The following is a 21,108-nucleotide window of genomic DNA, read 5'->3' as shown; positions in this document are numbered from 1 at the left end:
GATGAAACACATTGGGCGATCATGCACCATTGATCTACACAAATAACTTTAAAAAAATTAAAATTTAGTTAATACCTAACTTATTTTTTTTGAAACTATAATTCTAATTTAATCACGCAATAGTTCATCCAGCAAACATGAAATATACACAACTTTTGGCAGTAAAATGATGAAGATGTTTTGAAGAGGTCTGGGATTTTCAATATGCCCTGATGAAAAACACCACTGAATCTGCATAAGGTAGTACATAGTTTTTTGTAAATTGCATACTTCAGCTATTCAAAATATTAATACTAGTTGCAGTTACAGCCGTTCGAGAAAAAATAGTCACTTCCCAGGTATATATGTAATAACTGGAAATAAGTTGTCATCACACACACTAAAATTCTTGCTGCAAGCAGGGGAAAAAAGAAACAGAGTGTTGAATGGATCAGAGTAATATAATCGTATAATCATCTCCGTACAGGTGGCACAACACCCCTACCACCAGGTGCAGCTCCACGGCCAGTAGCCTGAGCCTGTCAGCAGGGAATTCAATAATCAGAAAAATTCACTACATGCATAAAAAAAATATGATAGCTATATATCTTCAATTCCTCGAACATGGAATATGAGGAAGAAGAACTTACTCTAGCTCGCATGGCAACAGCACGCCCACGTCCAACTCCAAGTGATGAACCCTTGCCCTTCGAACGTAGAAAATTAAATAGATGAGAAAAAAAATGTATACGGTGAAAAGCCGAATTGGATAAATCATAAATATGATGGAGTGGAGAATGGTACCTTGATCCTTGCTTCCAAACGCTTAAACATTGGAGCGTTTTTAAGCATATCTGGAATCACCATAAACCTGGTAAAATTGTACGTTAGTAAGAATCCAAATAAGTTAACGCAATAGCAAGGAAACACGAGGAGAAATAAATAAGTACACACCTCACTTTGCTGCCTCTAATAAAAACATGCTCGAGTTGTGAGAGCTTCCCATCCTGTAATATAGTTGACCAGATTAGCAATTCGAAGTATGTATGAAAGCAAAAATGCAAGCAGGATAGGAATACTCCAGGAAGGTATAATTCGGTGCATCGAGTTTACTGATATTTATATACTCATTATCTTGAATAAAGGCTCCGAAGAACCCCCTCCACTGTCAAAAAGAATTAACCACCGGCGTTTACTGTTTGCATATACTTTGACTATTAACTCTTATTGTCATCAAAATCATAAGTTTATATTGCAATGTCTTTTATGTATCTTGAACGGAAGAGAATGTGCAAAAGTTACAAACTACAACTGCTTTAAAGGCCAAGAAGAATTAGTGCAAATATTCCTCCACTCACTAGCGGAGCCAGGATTTACAGTCCGGGGGGGGGGGGGGGGGGGGGGGGGGGGGGGCGTTAATGCTATTATACACGAAATTTTTCATATTTCTATATAAACTAATAGAAATTTAAGAAATGTGGGGGGTCAAGGCCCCCTCTTGGCCCTATCCTGCTCCGCCACTGCCTTCACTGTTTATATTATTACTAGCGAAGTGGCAACGAATGGTAATAAACATAATTAAACAAGGGCATATTCAAAAAGACAGCTAGAAATCCCAAAAAACATTGCAGCAAAGTGAGAGAGCTTTATAGAATTAAGATTTTCAGCAGGTATTCCAACCAAAAGATGTGCATTCATTTTCTCGTGCAAAGGATAAGTAAGATTTAAAAAGAAGCCTAAACAATTCAAAATTATCTCCTACTGAGTAATGTTACAATCCCGGGAGGTAAGCTAAGTAAATATGCGTGACCTCTTAATAATCTTTTCTACTGTTTAAAGTTAAGATCCACCCAGAGTTCAGATATAGATACCATAAGTAGAGGACCAACCGAACCCTCCAGTTAAATTTACGCATATGCAATGTATACACGAGGAAGAAGAAAAGACGAGACAAACAAAAACTAATTCAATTCGAAGGTAACATGTATCCTCAGAGTACGTCTTAATAAGTAAACACAATAAAATGAAAATCTCCCAACAAATAATCAGACATTAGAAAAGGAACAGGTTAAAATTTTTACACTTTCTCTAGGGCTCAAAATTCACCTAGGGTTTACGGAACGTATCGAACTACAATTGCATCAACTACCAAACAAATCAATTACAAAATCATCTCACACCAAATTACCTCCAATTTACATCTTCTACCAGCACAATTATCTAGGGTTTAACAAATCATGGCAGCCAAAATTAAAACAACTACAAGCTAGCTCACAAAGAAAAAAAGAGGACGCCTAATTCAGTAAATAATCACAGTTAATGTGGGAGAATTACACCAAAATTAATTCAGTAATTAAGATAACCTTAGCAGTGTAAGTGATATTTTCGAGCTGACAATTCCAGTTATCCTCGCACTCAATCATGCTTCCCCGGTACACTTCGCCGCTCTTCAGCTCCACCGTCACGATGTGCCCTGAAGCCTCGTGCAGAAGCTTCACCGGAATTCCTAAGCTCCGACTCATTATCGTATATTTTCTCACAGATACTTACAATCTACGAACCTACGTATATATATCTATGTACTTGAACAAATAAATCGAAAAGAACCGGAGAGAGAGAGAGAGAGAGAGAGAGAGAGAGAGAGAGAGAGAGAGAGAGAGAGAGAGAGGGAGAGGAGGGTTTTTTGAGATTGGGGTTTTTCTGATTTTCTTCACACTTCAGTTTCGCAGAGATTAGGGCAGACGGGTAACAGAGAAAGAAAAGAAGATGGGCGGGGTGGGGTGCGTTTAATATACCCGAAGTTCCATTTTGAATTTATCTTAATTGTTGAAATACCCCTTTAGTTTGTGAATTTTCAAATTTGGTACAACGAAATATTTGTGTGCATTCAAAATTGAGGTAGTTGGTAATTTTGCAACTTGTGTCGGAAACTCGATAAGTCGATAACACCTGTCAGACACATTATGGGTCATTTTGCAATTTTCCAAAAGTTAAAACATTTTATCCCTATACTTTTAATATTTACATGTTTGTCCAAGTTCCCGTATCCCTATTTTTCGAACGTGTCGTTTCCACGTTTCCATGTATCGTCCGTTTCCGTTTCCGTGCAACATAGGTTGGTATTGATAAATCGAAGAAAAAATAAATTAATCATATGAGAAGTGGATCTTAATCAACCAATTAGTACTTAAGAGTAAGTTTATATATATTTTGTTTTTAAATATATGTATGTAATTCATAACATTATGTTTCAAATCATCTACCATGCAAGCTAAATTAGGGCTTCAAACAATTTATGCAACATATTTATTTATTTTTTTCTTTTTTTCCTTGTTCTACACTTTGGACAAGGCATATATATATGTAACTCGAAATATGATGATTGATTTTCAAAAGGCAAGCATCAACTGCTAAAAACTCCATAACGAAAACTTCAGATTTTTTTCTTTTCGGTTTTATCTTATCTAGTAGTAACCGAGGACTCTACTCCATTCCTAGGCGTAGTAGGCCCCACCTTGGGAGGAGTTGACCGCTCCGACTGTGAGAACTGAATCAAGATCTGCATAAGAACGGTGATGACTCCCAAAGCAACGGCTGAGATTGTGACACCTGTCCACGTAGAGAGAAGCGAGAAGCGCTGGATGACTTTCAATGCCCCCAAGATAAGCAAAATCGCCAACGAACAGACAACCTGTTATTGCAACATCAGCAGATTCATAAATTTTGTTCGATAGGCAATCTAAACAAACACAAGAACTTCTTGATGTGAATTTACCACAAGGGACTTTACGGGTCGACCAGTGTCTTGCAGTTGCTCGTCAAAGGAATTATCCGCTATATGCTTGTCCAATAACTTATCCTGGATATGCAATCGTACCACAATCATTACATGAGATAATTACTAGTTAGTGATTTTCTTTCTGTTGAAGATCGGAATATACGATTGTTGTACCTTGGCAACAAACGCATCCTTGCACCACTGAGCGACAGCACTATCAGTATCCGGCAGATCTTTCATTAAGTGTCGCTTAAGGTGGACATGCACCTATAGAATCAAATTATCAGCATTTGTTATGTGTGTCAAGATTATGTTATTCCATGGAATTAAATAATCATATCAATATCTAGGGAGAAAAATTTCCACTCTGCATTTCTTCCATTTGATAACTTTCATTGCAGCCCATCGGAAAAGATGAAGTGTATTGCCTGCTATATAAGCTACAAATATATGCTTGTCCCTAACTAGTATGTACTTAAAATGTACGGGGAAACGTAAAAATTAGACCTTCAATTTTGCATATAATTCGCCACAATTTTGACACTAATACCAAGTTCTCGATGAAAATGTAAAATGTTGCAGGCTTACTTACCACAGAAGATTGCCCCTTAAAGAGTCTTAGCATGGTCGGTTGAGGAGAAGTTTTGGGAATAGCAACAGTTATATCATAGATGACCGGAACAAACGAGCGCATATGACTTACTGCAGCAACGAAACCCTGAAATTTTTTGCAATTTTATTTTATAAGCGAACATTGGGTAGAATAACATATCATGATCTTGACAAACAAATTTATTGCAGCACAAGAAGAGAAAGTCAAATTGGAACCTTAGTACGAGGAATCAAAACGTTCCTAGGAACAGGTAGCCCGACTGAGGATGCGTATTCTTGAGCAGCTAAAAGTTTTGCATGTGTGAAGCGAGTGCCCTCAACAAAAAGAGCTAGCCAAAATGGTTGAGGGAAATCCTTCAGCCGTTGAAGTCCTGACTGCAATAGATTTTACCCACGTTAGCATTAGCATTCAAATTAGGACAGCTAACTAAGACGCGGACAAAAGCAAAAGAAAGATTATAATATATGCTAAGCAGAATAAAATAAGAGAAGTTTGATAGTAACTAGCAACTGAATACCTTTAAGGTGCTTTCATCAGTTGCCCAGCTTCTTTCAAGAAAGAGATGCTCGGAAAACCACATGGCCCATCCTATCACCTTCACAAATTGATAACAATAGTTCACTTGTTGACTTATATCTTACTGCATGCTAACTACGAGCATAATAGGGAACTACTATAGAACAGTACAGATAGCTAGGTAAACATAATAGTCCTTGATGGGTCAAATTTTTTAAGTAAATCGAGATTTACTTAAACAATCAAATAAAAGACAGAAAGGATAGTCGGGAATAGGAAGGATGGGGGCCAAAAAAAAAACCCTTAAAAGAATAATATGTTCCAAAGTGAGAGCCGTCAGTAAACAAGACTTCATTAACATAAAACCCCACTTACTATTAGTGTCGACAATTCAAAGCATTAGTTTCACTTGTTTGTTTTTTTGAACGATATCACAATTATAAGTTATAACATTGCCAGGCTAGTGGTCAGTGGTCAAACAGAAGATAGATAAAGAACTAATATTAGATTAAGCATACAAATTGACTTGCAGAAGACAAATTCTCTACATTGTATACACAACTGCTCAGCACATTGAAATACAATTTAAATCACTTAAGTTACCAAAACTTGAAATATGCATCACGTAACCATGAAAAGGAAGATGGATCCGAGACAAAAGTGAAGGCTTCAGCTATAATACTATAACAAGTTAATGTTTGCTACTTACAGGAAGGACCTTCATCGATTTCTTCATAACAGCGAATGAACTACCGAGGCAACCTGAACGCTGTAATTAGTAGATCAAGAAATCAGTTAATAGACACTTCAAAGAGTAACCTAAAAGAAAGGGTAAGTGCAACTTATGTTTGACGCGGGCATCGCTTGTGCAACTGCCACTAACCTGTTTATGCATTCGTCTACATGCCTAACTCAATCCCACAAGAAATGTAAAACATAGTGTGTTCATCTAGCATGTCACTAATATCTAATACAGATATTCCAATTCAAAATAATGTTTGATGTTCATTTACTTACGAGAATCGAAGAAACAAGACACGTTGGTGCTCCTGCTTAATCATAACAGATATAATCTTTTCTCGGTGTTGAAATAGTGACATGTAATAACTAATAAGGATGGACGTTATCAAGTAGAAAATCGAACCTGAGCCAGAACCCATCCAACAAGCCAATCGATATCACTTTTATGATTACATATAACAAGTGCATGTTCTTTACCTGGAAAAATAACCAGCATAACCAAATATAAACAACTCAAGCAATATCAGAAGTTTCACGAAAACAAAATATTTAACAAACAAAACTTTTGGCCTTACCCATCAGTTTAAAGGTTTCAGAATCAGTGTATAACTCAACCTGCAATCAAATTGCTAGTTCAGTATGAAACAAATGATTCAGCACACACACGCGCTCACACACACATTATTTACGAAGATGTAACAAATAACAATATGATGGTGAGTTGTAACTCAATCCCTTCTTTGACAGGTTTTAATCAAGATCACCGTTACCCTAAAACTATAGAAAGCTGTAAATTCTAAGCATTGCCCACACTATAGTTAAATACATAAGCCAACAAAGATAGAAATTTACGGAGTGAAGTGCAATGCACACAAACATCTTATATTGCATTGTATTGTGTGCTAATTTCTTTAATTACATTATAATATACTTCAATCATTCACCTTAATGCCAGCCCACCAATCGATGAGCCACACGAACTCCAGCCACAAAATTTCGACCAACACCCTGTTTATCCTTCTGTAAGTGTTCTTCGAAAGCGGTCTTATTAGCACACAACATATTGCCTGCAATTTCATTAAAAACAAAAATTAATGTAGAAATGCAAAAACCATTTGTACCTGAATTAACAAAAAACCAAAAGGCATAAACCAATAAACAGCAGCTAAGCACTAAACAACACCTAGTTCAGCTCATAATCAACTGAAGAAATTAAATCAAATCTCCATAACCAATCAACCCCTCCCACCCACCACCACACACAGTCACACACACACACACACACACACACACACACACACACACACACACACACACACACACACACACACACACACACACACACAATAAATTTCATCCATATGCTGTAAAAAAAAAGCAAAAAACCTGAACAAAATTAATGACGAGGCCGGAGAAGAAGAAGAGAACGCCCAACGGCACAACCACTAACGCCGCCGCAATCGCCATAGCGAGTAAATTCAGGTGTTTGTTAGAAAATTGCTGCTTCAAGGAGAGTGGAGCGGAAGAAATAAGAGGGAACTGCAGCAATAAATTAAATAGGGTAATAAAAAATCTGGGGAAATGTGCATAAACAAACAATATCAAAAATTCCAATTCATGAGCAGATGATGACTATAAAACTGTACGTATATGTGTACGTATATATAAAATTTATGGAGACAATTAATTTCTGGTTATCAGAGCATGGTAGTATTGCAGCTGCAGCTCCATTTAATTTATTAATTAAATGATTTTGTAGGCGAAGAGATTCTAGAGAGAGATTTTAGAGAGAGAGAGAGAGTTTTAAAATTTTAGAGCTGGTATAAAACGTTTTTAAAACAGCGACTTCTATTAATTAAATGATTTTGGTTTGTAAGGTGTTAAAGAATTAAAACATTTAATTTAACTCTATAAAAAAAATTTAAAAATACAACTGTATGGGTAAATTACAGCCACTCTTAAGCTAATGTCAAATTACGAAAAAAATTCTTATGTTTAGAAAATTATAATCACTCCCCTCAACTATGAATCTTCTAACACGCTCACCTTTACGTTGTCAAATTTAGTATTATGTAGAATATTCTCATGTTTGTATCCATTTTACTCCATTCGAGCGCCACATTTTGAAATAAGATAGTCATAAGATGTGTTTCTTGGCTTGTAAACATTAGATTGTGGTTATATTTTTGCACAAAACGAGTACGAACTACAAAATATTATACGGAATCAGAAGATTCTGTAATATTTGACACTGTAAGGGTATTCGAGCATAATTTTCCTACCAAATAGTTATTGATGGGTAACCAATATTTTCCCAAGTCAGTTAAATAGCTTCACCAATTAACAAAACCACACCAACACATTTGTCCTTTTTGGGGGGAAAGTGCAAATTCAGGAATTTTACAGGGGTTAAGTGCAATTTATCCTAAATAAAAATACAACAAATATTTGGCCCAAGAAGGTACAAGAACAATATATACATCTTTAACGTCATTAGTTATTTGATGGGCTGGGCCCGCCCAAACAAAACTCACGTTAGAATGTTCAATCCAAATTAGTAAGCCCAAATAAGCCCGATCTTTAAATCTCAGGTTTTAAATATGCAATGACACATTAGTACATTATTAATTCATTACTTTAAATTTACAATGAACTAGAAATTTGGATCATTCACTATACTTACAGGTAAAAAATCAGACGGAACGGATTGGAAATATTTTTTTCTTTGGAAGTTAAAAATGGGTTCCAATTTCCATTCTTAAAATATTGGAACTCAAAAGTCAATTACTATTTTGGAATCGGCCATTTTTCATTTTCTTGAAAGTTGCATTAACTTATAATTGTTTGTTCAAATTTGGATATAATTGAAATTTTCAAAAACAATTCTTATTGCGCACATTCAACACAATCCAAAACACGAAGAGCATATACAAGTTGATAACCACGTTGGGATTTTTATTTACCAGAAATATTCTCGTTTAGTTTTCCAAATCAGCCATGGAGGTCCGGACCAAAGTAGAGACATGTCTAGATGTTTGCTTTTTCAAGTGTATTTGATGGGTATGGAGGTCCCGGACCTTTCTTGACCAAAGTAGAGATATGTCTAAATGTTTGTTTTTTTAGGTGTATTTGATAGGTATGGAGGTCCGGAACATTTCTTGTACATGGCTAAACATCTTTTCAGAAATTTACTTGTTAAGCATAATGTAATTCGAGAAGCGTATGTATGAACAAGAAATGGGGTTCCATGGTCATCTGAAAACATAATTTGAAACAGAAATGAGGAGCATAGTGGATCGGTTCATGTTGCTTGTTTTGAGCATATATCAATGTCGAAAAATTATTTGATCTTTCCAAGTATATTGTCAATTCTGCAAACCATGCATAGTGTATATCATGTTGTTTATCTACCGATGTAGAAGCACTAGGTGAAGAACAACATTGATAAAAAAAATGGTTGCACAAAATTTATCAAACGCCAACTATTTCAATTTTGAACGCACACATATGAATTTTTGAATTTTTGTGTGTGCATAATTTACTTGATTAATTTACAAATAAAAAATTTACTCCTATATATAGCACTCCATCTCCAAATTGATGATATGCTTTAATTTAAAGATACGGTTAAGAGTGGTTTTATAGAGAAATATATTCTAACTACTATCTAGAAGATAATTATAATTTAGAGTTTATATTGTGCTCCTAGAACAACTTGGAAACAAGTTTCAAATTTATTTTTTGAACATTACAAGTTTAACTCACGACGAAATTTGAATATATATTAGGTTTATGATTTCCGATCTAATCTGACACTTCGAAATATCCATTTTTTATGAGAACAATTATAATATGAACATTATTATGTATTTTTTGGTTCACGCAGCTAAAAAAAATATAAAAAAAATTCGCCAATTGCAATCAAAAAATGTGCCATTATGATTTTTTTTTTTCGATTTCTGATTTTTTTGGAAAATAATTGTTTCGCTTAAAACAAATGGCAATATTAAAAGATTATAATAATTATCTTAATTTGAAAGTTTTTGGTTCAATTGTTGCCAAACTATTTATGTTGCTAGTCACTAGTAGTGTACCTCATCATCTCAATTATTAATTAAATATATAGATTATGTCAACTCAAAAAGAGTTGAAACTTTCATTGAAACATTTATCACAAATTAATTATTTCTCATCATCTCAATTATTAATTAAATACATAGATTATGTCAACTCAAAGAGAGTTGAAACTTTCATTGAAACATTTATCACAAATTAATTATTATAAGGTCCTTGAGAAAAGCTTGTGTGTTTCTAATAATTGAAACATTCACATATTCGTATTTAAATATATCTATTTAATTCAATTTAATTGCATTAAAACAAGTGGGGATAATTATTTATACAATTAACAAGTCCAAAATGAAATATTTATATTACTATGTAATTCCGTGACGCCAATGTTCATGATTGATTCTCCCTTGATTCATTTTCCAAGCTGGAATATTTCTACCTAACTCGTTATTAATTAAATAAAAATAAAAATATGTATACCCATAGATCAGATCCAAATCCAATTTTCAAAGTTCTCTGCTATTTTGACCATGATTTCAGGGTCAACGCCTGATCTTAAATTAGCTTATTATATTTGAATTTTGAACATATAAATAGTATGATTTAATTTGTTTATCTTTAATAATAATAAAAAAAATCAATCCATAATTGAATTTTATTTAGTTTTTTTTAATCACTGTGAAGTGATTGGTAAAATGCTATATAAAAAAAGGTACATCCACCCACGAGGTAAGGTTAAATTACGATAATCCATCATGGTTGTGTAATTATAACAATTCCTTCGATTATTAATCTTCTTACAAACGTCTATTCTTTCGGTGTTAAATTTAGGTGGTGTTTGCAAATGCTTTTTGAAAGTGATTATGCGGTTTTTTTTTTTGCTTATAATCTGTTTTTAGGTGTTTGCAAAATCAACTTTTGCTTTTGCTTCTCTTAAAATAATCTGCTTTAAGCTATTTTTCTAAAAGCACCCCTAACCCTGCTTTTTCAATTTTAGTTCATTTTCCGAAATATTTACAAACACCCCCAACTTTTAGAAATAAGCACTTAAAACTAACTTAAATCACAATCACTAACTTCTGCTTTTAAATAATCATTTGCAAACACCGCCTTAGTGGAACCTTCTAGATTATGCGAATATTCTCTATTAGTTTTATCACATTTGAACTCCGCGTTTTGAAATAAGATGATCATAAGACGTGTCTACTGACTTGTAAATATCAGACTGTGGTGCATCAAAAACTGGATTTCCGCACAAAAACGAGTACAAACAAGAGAACATGCCACGAAACCTAAAAAAATAGATTGAATTTGACATCATAAGAATGGACGTTTAAAAAGATTCATAGTTGAAAGATGATGTAATTACCAAAAAAAAAGATTTTTGTTCGTAATTTGATACCTCGGGATCGTAATTTACCAAAAAAAAGAAAAAGAAAAAGTAATTGGTAAAATGTGAAAATTCAGAGTATCTATTTTATAACTATGGAAACCCTGTCAAAACTTTTTTCTCTTTCTTCTTTAATTAAATAGAGTTTATTTGGCAACTTAAAAACCCCTTTATCCTTTTTCCTATATATGTTAAGTTGGTACAAAATTCATTTATACTATTCTTAATTTCATGTAATTTAATTTCTTAATTAATTGCAATAAATGCACTCGATAATAGTCAAATTTACAACTGTTCGTTCGTTGATCTTCTGTTCAAACGTTTCCACCCCAAAAACCTTGGCGGCTTCTATAAGATAGAAGAATACACACACATTCACACACACATACAGTGAATTCAGGATTTTCCCCTTTTTTGTTTTTTTCCTGATTGCATTTTAGGTAAATTTCCATCTGGAATCTGGTTTGGGAGAGAATTCGCTCCGCGATCAGTTGGTAAGCTTTCTCTCACTATCAATCTGGCACGAAAATCCCGAAATTTGCTCTTGATTTTGTTCTTCTGTGTGTGTTTTTGTCGGCCGTACTGTTTTTTTTTTTTACTATTCGTCCTTAAATTTACAGTTATTGCGGATCAGGGTAATGTGACTCGTTTTTGTTTCGATTAAATTTTGTTGATTTTTTTGCTGTTATAGCTGAGGTGGGGTTTGAAGGTAGGTGATATATGTGTTTTTGTTGCCCGAAAACCGAAAACTTGAAATGACCAATAAAAAAAGTACAGTTGATTTTTTTTTTTCCCGGAATAATTTTTCCATGTTGACTTTGTGAAGGTTCATTGTTGTCTCGTGAATGTTATTGGTAGCAAATTGGATGTTGTGACTGTATATTTATTCTGATATATTGAGGTGCAAAAACCACACGATTTTCGTGAGGGTTTTCCCTTAATGCGTCTATGGGTTTTCGATTTTTTCTCAAGCTATTTCATTGTTCATGCTGAATTTCAAAATTTGATAGGATTGTGATTTTTAAACATGTTGAACTTTTGTAGGAACGTTGGATCTCTGCAAGAAAAGATTGGAAGGTTTAGTTTCTTAATGGTCTGTCAAGAATTATCCGAGTGAGAGGGAAATATTGTTATATTAAACTGATTCCAATTGAATTCTCGAGAATTTTTTTGGGGATCATGTTCTCTCTCCAGAAATGGAAGTGCTCATGGTCCCTTGCTGCAACTATTGCCTCCATTTTAGCATTGATTTCGGTGGTTCATTTGTTTTTATATCCCGTAATTCCTTCTATGGACTATTTTAGCCTTAGGCAAGCGGAGAGTTCTTGTATCACAGTTAACGGATCCACAGAAGGCGGTGAAAAATATTTTCCAAGAACGGGTTCAAATGAAGGAACAAAAGACAATGCTAAAGAAAATGTTCATCGGGTAGTTGATTTAAATGTTCGTTATACAGCAGATTTGCATAATGCTGTGACTTACCGTGGTGCTCCATGGAAGGCGGAGATTGGGCGGTGGTTATCTGGCTGTGACTCGAACTTTTCGGCTGTTCAAATTGTTGAGGTAACGAACTGTATAGCAATCTAATACCGACGTCCTTTTTGTGGTTAACCTGATTTTGCACTTGGGAACAATTGGACGTTTGTTTTTAAATTCCACTTTTTATGTACCAGAAAATTGGAGGGGAGAGCTGCGAAAATGAATGTAGTGGTCAAGGCATTTGTAATCGTGATTTGGGTCAATGCCGCTGCTTTCACGGATTTAGTGGTGTGTCTTCTTGACCCTATTTTATTTTTATAGTCACCTGTTTTTGTGCTTGTTTTATTCGTTTATGTGCATGTTTCATATTTATAAAGACACATTAAAATGAAAGACGAATTGCCATCAGAATGACCTTGAACGTTATTGTGAATGTAAATTTTATAATACATGTTTTAACTAGGACGAAATTGCCAGCTGTTTATGTAGCATCTGAAGTATCGTTTCCTCCATCTGCATGCCAGGATTGTAAATATTTCTGCAGCATTAATTCCAACTGTCATCACATCACATGTTGAGTACCTTCACTGAATCTGCCCGAATATTTGTTCTGTTCTTTCCATGATGACAATGCCTAGCTAGTGTATTGTGTCGAGAAAATCTTCTGGTCATTTAAATTATGGTTTTTGCACAAAAAAAAACGTCTTTGAAATGATACGTCAAAGGTATTTCCGATTCACTCTATCTGCCATTTCTTATGTTTGGAGACAGGGGAAGCATGTTCAGAAAGACTGCAGTTGAACTGCAACCATCCTGGATCAGACACAGAACCATACGGACACTGGGTTGTCTCTATTTGTTCTGCTTATTGCGATACCTCAAGAGCTATGTGCTTTTGTGGAGAAGGGACAAAATATCCAAATCGCCCTGCTGCTGAGTCATGTGGATTTGTAATAAAGTAAGCTCACATATATTCTTGAAAAACACACTTATATTATATTATCCCCTTCAACACTTTATAAACCGTTTATAACACTTTTAACTGTCTTGCAAATATTTTAGCCCACCTTCTGAACCTGGCGCTCCACGTTTCACTGATTGGGCAATAGCTGATCAGGATATTTTCACTACGAACAGTAGTAAAGAAGGATGGTGTAATGTCGACCCCGCTGAAGCATATGCCTCAAATGTCACTTTCAAAGAGGACTGTGATTGCAAGTATGATGGCCTTTTTGGCCGATTCTGTGAGACGACCGTGTCGAGTGTTTGTATTAATCAGTGCTCTGGCCATGGATATTGTCGTGGCGGTTTCTGTCAGGTACAATACAACTGCACTTACGTTTCAATGATTACCAATTTCACTTATACTTGAAAGCTTGATAGAAATCAAGAAGTGAAACACACCCTTTAGTTCTTGAGAAGTTGATAATTCGTTTTCACCAAGCGGAAGGATTTTCATTTTTCAGTAATCTACAAGAAACACGTGAATTGTTAAAACAGAAAAATGGGTTTTTTGTGTTTGGATTTTGCATATAATATCCATTTTTTTTCCACTCATAGAAGCACTTCATTTGTTACGATGTGTCCCTTTTCGTAGAACTGGGAAAACTTCTTACACAATTTCATGCATGTAATGTGAAATTTAATGATGTATATGCAGTGTGAAAATGGCTGGTACGGAGTAGATTGTAGTATTCCTTCGGTTTTATCGTCCATTACAGAGTGGCCCAAGTGGCTCAGACCAGCACACATTAGTGTTCCAGATTCTAAAAGAGACACAGGAAATCTTGTCAGTCTCGATGCCGTGGTTCAGAAGAAAAGACCTCTTATATATGTTTATGATTTGCCCCCTGATTTCAACAGTCTTCTCCTTGAGGTAACTAATCTTCCGAGCAGCATTAGTTTTCCCTCTCTATTTGTTGTATAAACAATCATTTTTTTTCTCTGTTTTTCTTTAAAATAATTATAGGGACGACATTTCAAGTTCGAGTGCGTAAACAGAATATACGATCACAGAAATGGTACAATATGGACTGAGCAACTATACGGTGCACAGGTATTAACACCCCATCCTTTTATTATATAAATTTGTAAGCACATAGAATCGACTGAAACTGTTCTTCCTCCACAGATGGCAATCTATGAAAGTATATTAGCAAGCCCATACAGGACATTAAATGGAGATGAAGCAGACTATTTCTTTGTTCCTGTGCTCGATTCTTGCATTATCACTCGTGCTGATGATGCTCCTCACTTGAGCATGCAGGTAAATAAGCCATCTGTATCTCGACGTATTCAACATTTTGTGTGGGTGATTATTTCTTTTGCTAGATACAATAGATATGCTCATATCTCATATATATAGATGGTATTCGATAATTCAGGATCACAGAGGATTGAGGAGTTCATTTACTCTGGATTTCTATAAGAAGACATACGAGCATATTATGGTGGAATATCCTTACTGGAATCAATCATCTGGAAAAGATCACATATGGGTATATAATGTTACTACCTACGTAGAATTCCAAATACTGTTCCCCTCTCTCTCTCTCTCTCTCTCTCTCTCTCTCTCTCTCTCTCTCTCTCTCTCTCTCTCTCTCTCTCTCTCTCTCTCTCTCTCTCTCTCTCTCTCTCTCTCTCTCTCTCTCTCTCTCTCTCACACACACACACACACACACACACACGCATATTTGCATTATGAAAACTAATGAAAATTTCAGTGTATCTGAAGCCAGTCATTTACATGGGATGAAGGAGCATGCTATGCTCCAAAGGAGATATGGAACAGTATGATGCTAGTCCACTGGGGCAACACAAATTCGAAGCACAATCATTCGACAACAGCTTATTGGGCTGATAATTGGGACTCTATTTCTTCAGACAGAAGAGGAAACCACCCATGTTTTGACCCAGACAAAGATCTCGTAATTTCTGCATGGAAAAAACCAGACGAACGTCCTCTAGATTCCAAACTCTGGGCTAGGTTCACAATCTTCTCATCTATAAAGCCGTCTCATTTCCTATTATAAATATTTTTTTTTGGTTGACAAAATGAATGACATGCAGGCCTCGTGAAGAAAGGAAGACATTGTTCTATTTCAACGGAAATTTAGGACCAGCTTTCGAACTTGGAAGGCCTGAAGCTACGTAAGTAAAACTTTCCTCTCAACAATTTGATAAAGGGTGCAAATATTTGAGACTTGTATTTTGATTGGTCGATGGTTATAACTTATACCTATTTACAGGTATAGCATGGGAATAAGGCAGAAAGTGGCTAAGGAGTTTGCATCAACCCCTAACAAGAAAGGAAAGCTAGGGAAACAGCATGCAGACGACGTGGTTGTGACACCTGTCCGTGCATATGATTATCCCGAAGAAATAGCAAATTCTACCTTTTGCGGGGTCATGCCTGGAGATGGGTGGAGCGGTCGAATGGAGGATAGTATACTACAGGGCTGCATTCCTGTGGTTATTCAGGTTTCGTATTAAGCCGTTTAAATTATGAGATCAATACATCATAAGATCAAATCGAACGACTATATCAATAAATTCTATTCTTCACGGTTTTAGGATGGAATATACCTGCCGTATGAGAATGTTCTAAACTATGACAGCTTTGCTGTTCGGATTCGTGAGGATGAGATTCCGAATTTGATACGTATTCTGAGGGTACGTACTTACTTACTGCTTTATATTACTAGTGAAATCTCGACTTATGGCAATTTATTTATTTATTTTATTTTATTGCTGCCAGAGTATAAACGAGACTGAAGTAGAACTGAAACTGGCAAACGTGAAAAAGATCTGGCAGAGATTCTTGTATCGAGACTCCATCCTTCTAGAAGCTGAGAGACAAAACAGAACAATTGGTCTCGTCGAAAGTTGGGCTGAAAGATTCTCAGAACTTGATGGCGACGATGCCTTCGCAACGCTAGTACAGGTAATTTTGTGCTCCTCTGACGTACATAATATATACGTACAACCGTACGAGAATGCTAATTATGAAAAATTATAGTAGAAACCTGACATCGATTTTTGATGTTACTTGACCAGGTTTTACATTACAAGCTGCACAATGATCCGTGGAGAAGAGAGTCTGTACCGAAGAAGAAAGACTTCGGTTTGCCTCGAGAATGTTTGATAACTCCATAGTGAACGGATGATTTTTTTTTTTTTTTTAATATATATAATTTATTTACTATTTTTTATGGCATTTTATATATACCATAGGAGGTGATTTTTTGCTGCTTGAGAAGCAATAGGTGTCTCGAAGATTCGTTGTTTTGTTTTGTATACGAAGAATTCTTACTACGTATATATTCCAGAAAATTCAGGTGTTTGTTAGAAAATTGCCTACTTCAAGGAGAGTGGAGCGGAAGAAATAAGAGGGAACTGCAGCAATAAATTAAATAGGGTAATAAAAAATCTGGGAAAATGTGCAGAAACAAACAATATCAAAAATTCCAATTCATGAGCAGATGATGACTGTAAAACTGTACGTATATATGTAAATTTATGGAGACAATTAATTTCTGGTTATCAGAGCATGGTAGTATTGCAGCTGCAGCTGCATTTAATTGATTAATTAAATGATTTTGTAGTCGAAGAGATTCTAGAGAGAGATTTTAGAGAGAGAGAGTGTGGTTTAAAATTTTAGAGCTGGTATAAACGTTTTTAAAACAGCGACTTCTATTAATAAGGTGTTAAAGAATTAATATCATTTAATTTAACTCTATAAATAACTACAAATGTAAATAACAGTAAATTACGGTCACCCCTGAAGTAGGGTCAAATTAGGAAAAAACTTATTATATTTGGAAAATTACAATCACTCCCCTCAAGTATGAATCTTCTAACACGTTTACCCTTGCATCAAATTTAGTATTATGTGGAATATTCTTCAGTTTGTACCCGTTTTACCTCATTCGAGCTCCACATTTTGAAATAAGATGATCATAAGATGTATCTCTTGGCTTGCAAATATTAGATTGTGGTGCATCAAAATTGCATTTTTGCACTAAACGAGTACACATTAGAGAATATTTTACGAAATTTAGAAGATTATGTTGAATTTGACACTGTAAGAGTACACACTGTCCTCGGGCATAGTTTTCCTACCAAATAGTTGTTGATGGGTAAGCAATATTTTCTTCCCAAGTCAATTAAATAGCTTCACCAATTAACAAAACACACCAACAAATTTGTCTTTTGGGGGCAAAGTGAAAATTCAGGAATTTTACAGGGGTTGAGTGCAATTTATCCTAACTAAGAATATAACAAATATTTGGCACAAGAGGGTACAAGAACAATATATATATATCTTTAGCGTGATTAGTTATTTGATGGGCTGGGCCGCCCAAACGAGCTCACGTTAGTATGTTCAAGCTACATAGATCCAAATTAGTAAGCCCAAATAAGCCCGATCTTTCAATCTCAACATTATTAATGAAAAAATAAGCCCGAGTTAATTTTAAAATATGCAATTAATTTCTTACTTTAAATATACAGTGAACTAGAAATTTGGATCATTGGCTACATGGTCAAAATCGGACAGAACATATCGGAAATAATTTTTTCTTCGGAAGTAAAAATGGATTCCAATTTCCGATCTAAAAATATCGGAACTCAAAAGTCAATTACTATTTTAAAATGACTCGAAATAGGTGGAATTTTATTTTTCTTGAAAGTTGCATTAACTTATAATTGCTTGTTCCAAATTCGGATATAATTGGAATTTTCAAAAACAATTCTTATTTTTTCCAAAAATTTCCAACAAAATGCTAGAAAGTTTAATAAGATAACGTGTGGAGGAACTACAAATTTGTTATTCCAATAAACATAATATCCATTCAACACAATCTAAAAGGCCTAGAGCATGGTTGGGATTTTTATTTGCCATAAATATTCTTCGTTCAGTTTTCCAAATCAGCCGTGAAGTCCGGACAAAAATAGAGACGGGTTTAGATCAGGGGCGGAACCAGGATTAGAAAATAGGGGGTGTTAACTAAAATTTCTGGGTTCGGGGCAGCGCCCCGAAAAAAAATTTAGGTTCACAAGACATTGAAAAAATAGGTTTATACTGCGAAAAAAATTACGACACATATCTATAATATGATATATATCTATAATTTATATAAAATTATGGAGAATAAACAAAAAATTAAGGGTTAAGACACATATTTACAAAATATTTGGGGGGCCAAAAGTAATGTTTAAAAAATATTAGGTCAAAATAGCTAATTTTTTTTTATTTTTTTTGGGTCAACTGCCCCCGCCCCTTAGTGGTACCGCCACTGGTTTAGATGTTTCACTTTTTGGTGTATTTGATGGGTATAGAGGTCTCGAACCTTCCTTATACATTGTTAAACATCTTTTCGACAATTTACTTGGTAACCATAATGTAATTTGATACATAATGTAATTCGATAAGCATATATACGAACAATAAATGGGGTTCCATGATCAGACGAAAAAATAAGATTTGAAAGAGAAACGAGGAGCATAGTGGATCGGTTCATGTCACTTGTTTTGATTTTGAGCACATACCAATGTCGAAAAATTATATGATTCTTCCAAGTATATTGCCCAATTCTACAAAGCATACATATTGTATATCATGTTGTTGATCAACCGATGTAGAAGCACCAGTTGAAGAACAACTTTGCTAAAAAAGATGGTTGCACAAAATTTATCAACGCCAGCTATTTCAATTTTGAACGCACACGTGTGAATTTTTGTGTGTGCGTAATTTACTTGATTGATTTACAAATAAAATTTTACTCCTATATATCACTCCATCTCCAAAGTGATGATATGCTTTGATTTAAAGATACCGTTAAGAGTGGTTTTATAGAGAAATATATTCTAGCTACTATCTAGAAGATAATTATAATTTAGAGTTTATATGGTGCTCCTAGAAATTTTACAACTTCTTGACAAGTTTCAACTTTTGTTTTAGAACGTTACAAGTTTAACTCATGACGAAATTTGAATATATATTAGGTTTATGATTTCCAATCTAATTTTACACTTTGAAAAGTCCATTTCTTCTTAAAATTACACTCATAATATGAATATTATTATGTATTTTTGTTTACGCAGCTAAGTAAATATATTGCGATCGGAAAATGTGCAATTATGATTTTTTTTTTTCGATTTCCAACTTTTTTTGGAACATAATTGTTTCGTTTAAAACAAATGGCAAGATTAAAAGATTATAATTATCTTAATTTGAAAGTTCTTGGTTCAGTTATTGCCAAACTGTATAAGTTGCTAGCCACTAATAGTGTACTTCATCATCTCAATTAGTAATTAAATAGATTATGTCAACTCAAAAGGAGTTGAAACTTTCATTGAACATTTATGTTTATGGGCTTGGTATGTCACAAATTAATTATTTGAAGGTCCTCGAGAAAAAAAAAATCACATATACGTATTTAAATATATTGATTTAATTTAATTTAACTGCATTAAAACAAGTGGGGATAATTATTTACATAATTAACAAGTGGAATATGAAATATTACGAAGTAACTGCGTCATGCCATGTTCAATTGTTCACGATTGATTCTCCTAGGAGCTGGAATTTTGCTACCTAACTCATTAAGTCATTATTAATTATCAATTAAATAAAAACAAAAATTTGTATACTCATATATCAGATCCAATTCCATTCTTGAAAGTTCTCTGCTATTTTTACCATAATTTCAGGGTCAACGCCTGATCATAAATTAGCGTTTTATTTTTGAATAATATAAATTATAGGATTTAATTTGTTTACCTTTATTCGTTCGATAAAAAAACCGCTCCAAAATTGAATTTTATTTAGTTTTTTAATCATTGTGAAGTAATTGGTAAAATGCTATAAAAAAGAAGGGTAAATTACAAGTCATTATCTGAGCTAATGTTAAATTACGAAAAACCCCTCTTGTGTTGAGCAATTACAACCACTCATCAACTTTGAATTTTCTTACACGTACACCCTTGCGGTGTCAAATTTTGTGGAATCTTTTAAATTATGTGGCATATTCTCCAGTTTGTACCCGTTTTATCCCATTCCAGCTCCAGATTTTGAAACAAAAATGATCACAAGACGTATCTCTTGACTTGTAAATATCAAAAACTGCATTTTTGCACAAAACGAGTGCAAACTAGAGAACATTCATCGGAATCAAGAAAATTATATTGAATCTGACACCATAAGGACTAACATGTAAGAATATTCATAGTTGAAGGGATGGTTGTAATTACTCAAACAAAAGTGATTTTTTCATAATTTGACCTCAACTCAGGGAAGTCGCCGTAATTTACCCAAAAAAGAAAAAGAAAAAGTAATTGGTGAAATGTGAAAATTAAGAGTATATTACTATGGAAACTCTGTCAATTTTTATTTCTTTAAATAAAAAGAAAGTTTATTTGGCAACATAAAAACTCCTTTAGTCATTTTCCTACATGTTAATTAAAATTCCATTATACTATTCTTAATTAATTTCATGTAATTTAATATCTTAATTAATTACAATAAATGCACTCGATAAT

The 21,108-nt window shown here is 34.3% G+C and overlaps 3 protein-coding genes across 5 annotated transcripts; 1 reads left to right on the top strand and 2 right to left on the bottom strand.

Moving 5' to 3' along the window:
- Positions 1 to 178: 178 nt before the first annotated feature.
- LOC105955193 (small nuclear ribonucleoprotein SmD3b) lies at positions 179 to 2,741 on the bottom strand. The gene is made up of 5 exons (XM_012978895.2): positions 2,343 to 2,741; positions 934 to 986; positions 784 to 850; positions 630 to 686; positions 179 to 518 (listed from the first exon to the last, which is right to left on the bottom strand). Exons 1-5 carry the CDS (start codon positions 2,499 to 2,501, stop codon positions 453 to 455), a joined length of 402 nt encoding a protein of 133 aa, XP_012834349.1. The 5' UTR covers positions 2,502 to 2,741; the 3' UTR covers positions 179 to 452.
- A 530-nt stretch (positions 2,742 to 3,271) lies between these two features.
- LPAT2 (lysophosphatidyl acyltransferase 2) lies at positions 3,272 to 17,208 on the bottom strand. Of its 2 annotated transcripts, XM_088824473.1 has the most exons (12): positions 17,070 to 17,208; positions 7,014 to 7,166; positions 6,572 to 6,694; positions 6,203 to 6,242; positions 6,031 to 6,104; positions 5,596 to 5,655; positions 4,888 to 4,965; positions 4,586 to 4,744; positions 4,350 to 4,475; positions 3,932 to 4,024; positions 3,755 to 3,838; positions 3,272 to 3,670 (listed from the first exon to the last, which is right to left on the bottom strand). In XM_088824473.1, exons 2-12 carry the CDS (start codon positions 7,092 to 7,094, stop codon positions 3,440 to 3,442), a joined length of 1,149 nt encoding a protein of 382 aa, XP_088680599.1. In that variant the 5' UTR covers positions 7,095 to 7,166; positions 17,070 to 17,208; the 3' UTR covers positions 3,272 to 3,439. The 2 variants fall into 2 exon arrangements, with proteins under 2 accessions (XP_088680599.1, XP_088680598.1); XM_088824472.1 differs by lacking the exon at positions 17,070 to 17,208 and having other exon boundaries at positions 7,014 to 7,440.
- Positions 11,363 to 16,804, top strand: LOC148767777 (putative glycosyltransferase At5g20260). Of its 2 annotated transcripts, XM_088824470.1 has the most exons (15): positions 11,363 to 11,582; positions 12,133 to 12,651; positions 12,762 to 12,855; positions 13,339 to 13,525; positions 13,630 to 13,885; positions 14,228 to 14,443; positions 14,537 to 14,623; positions 14,699 to 14,833; positions 14,952 to 15,065; positions 15,306 to 15,553; positions 15,637 to 15,717; positions 15,816 to 16,047; positions 16,141 to 16,239; positions 16,325 to 16,510; positions 16,624 to 16,804. In XM_088824470.1, the coding sequence occupies exons 2-15, from the start codon at positions 12,268 to 12,270 to the stop codon at positions 16,720 to 16,722; spliced, it is 2,418 nt and encodes an 805-aa protein (XP_088680596.1). In that variant the 5' UTR covers positions 11,363 to 11,582; positions 12,133 to 12,267; the 3' UTR covers positions 16,723 to 16,804. The 2 variants fall into 2 exon arrangements, with proteins under 2 accessions (XP_088680596.1, XP_088680597.1); XM_088824471.1 differs by lacking the exon at positions 11,363 to 11,582 and having other exon boundaries at positions 12,510 to 12,651; positions 13,335 to 13,525.
- Positions 17,209 to 21,108: the final 3,900 nt, after the last annotated feature.

This window comes from Erythranthe guttata, chromosome 10, assembly GCF_056151865.1.
Source record: "Erythranthe guttata isolate IM_541 chromosome 10, IM_541, whole genome shotgun sequence".
NCBI classification, from domain to species: Eukaryota; Viridiplantae; Streptophyta; class Magnoliopsida; order Lamiales; family Phrymaceae; genus Erythranthe; species Erythranthe guttata.
Note: the sequence above shows the minus strand (reverse complement) of the source record. Positions and strands in the feature narration are given on the sequence as shown.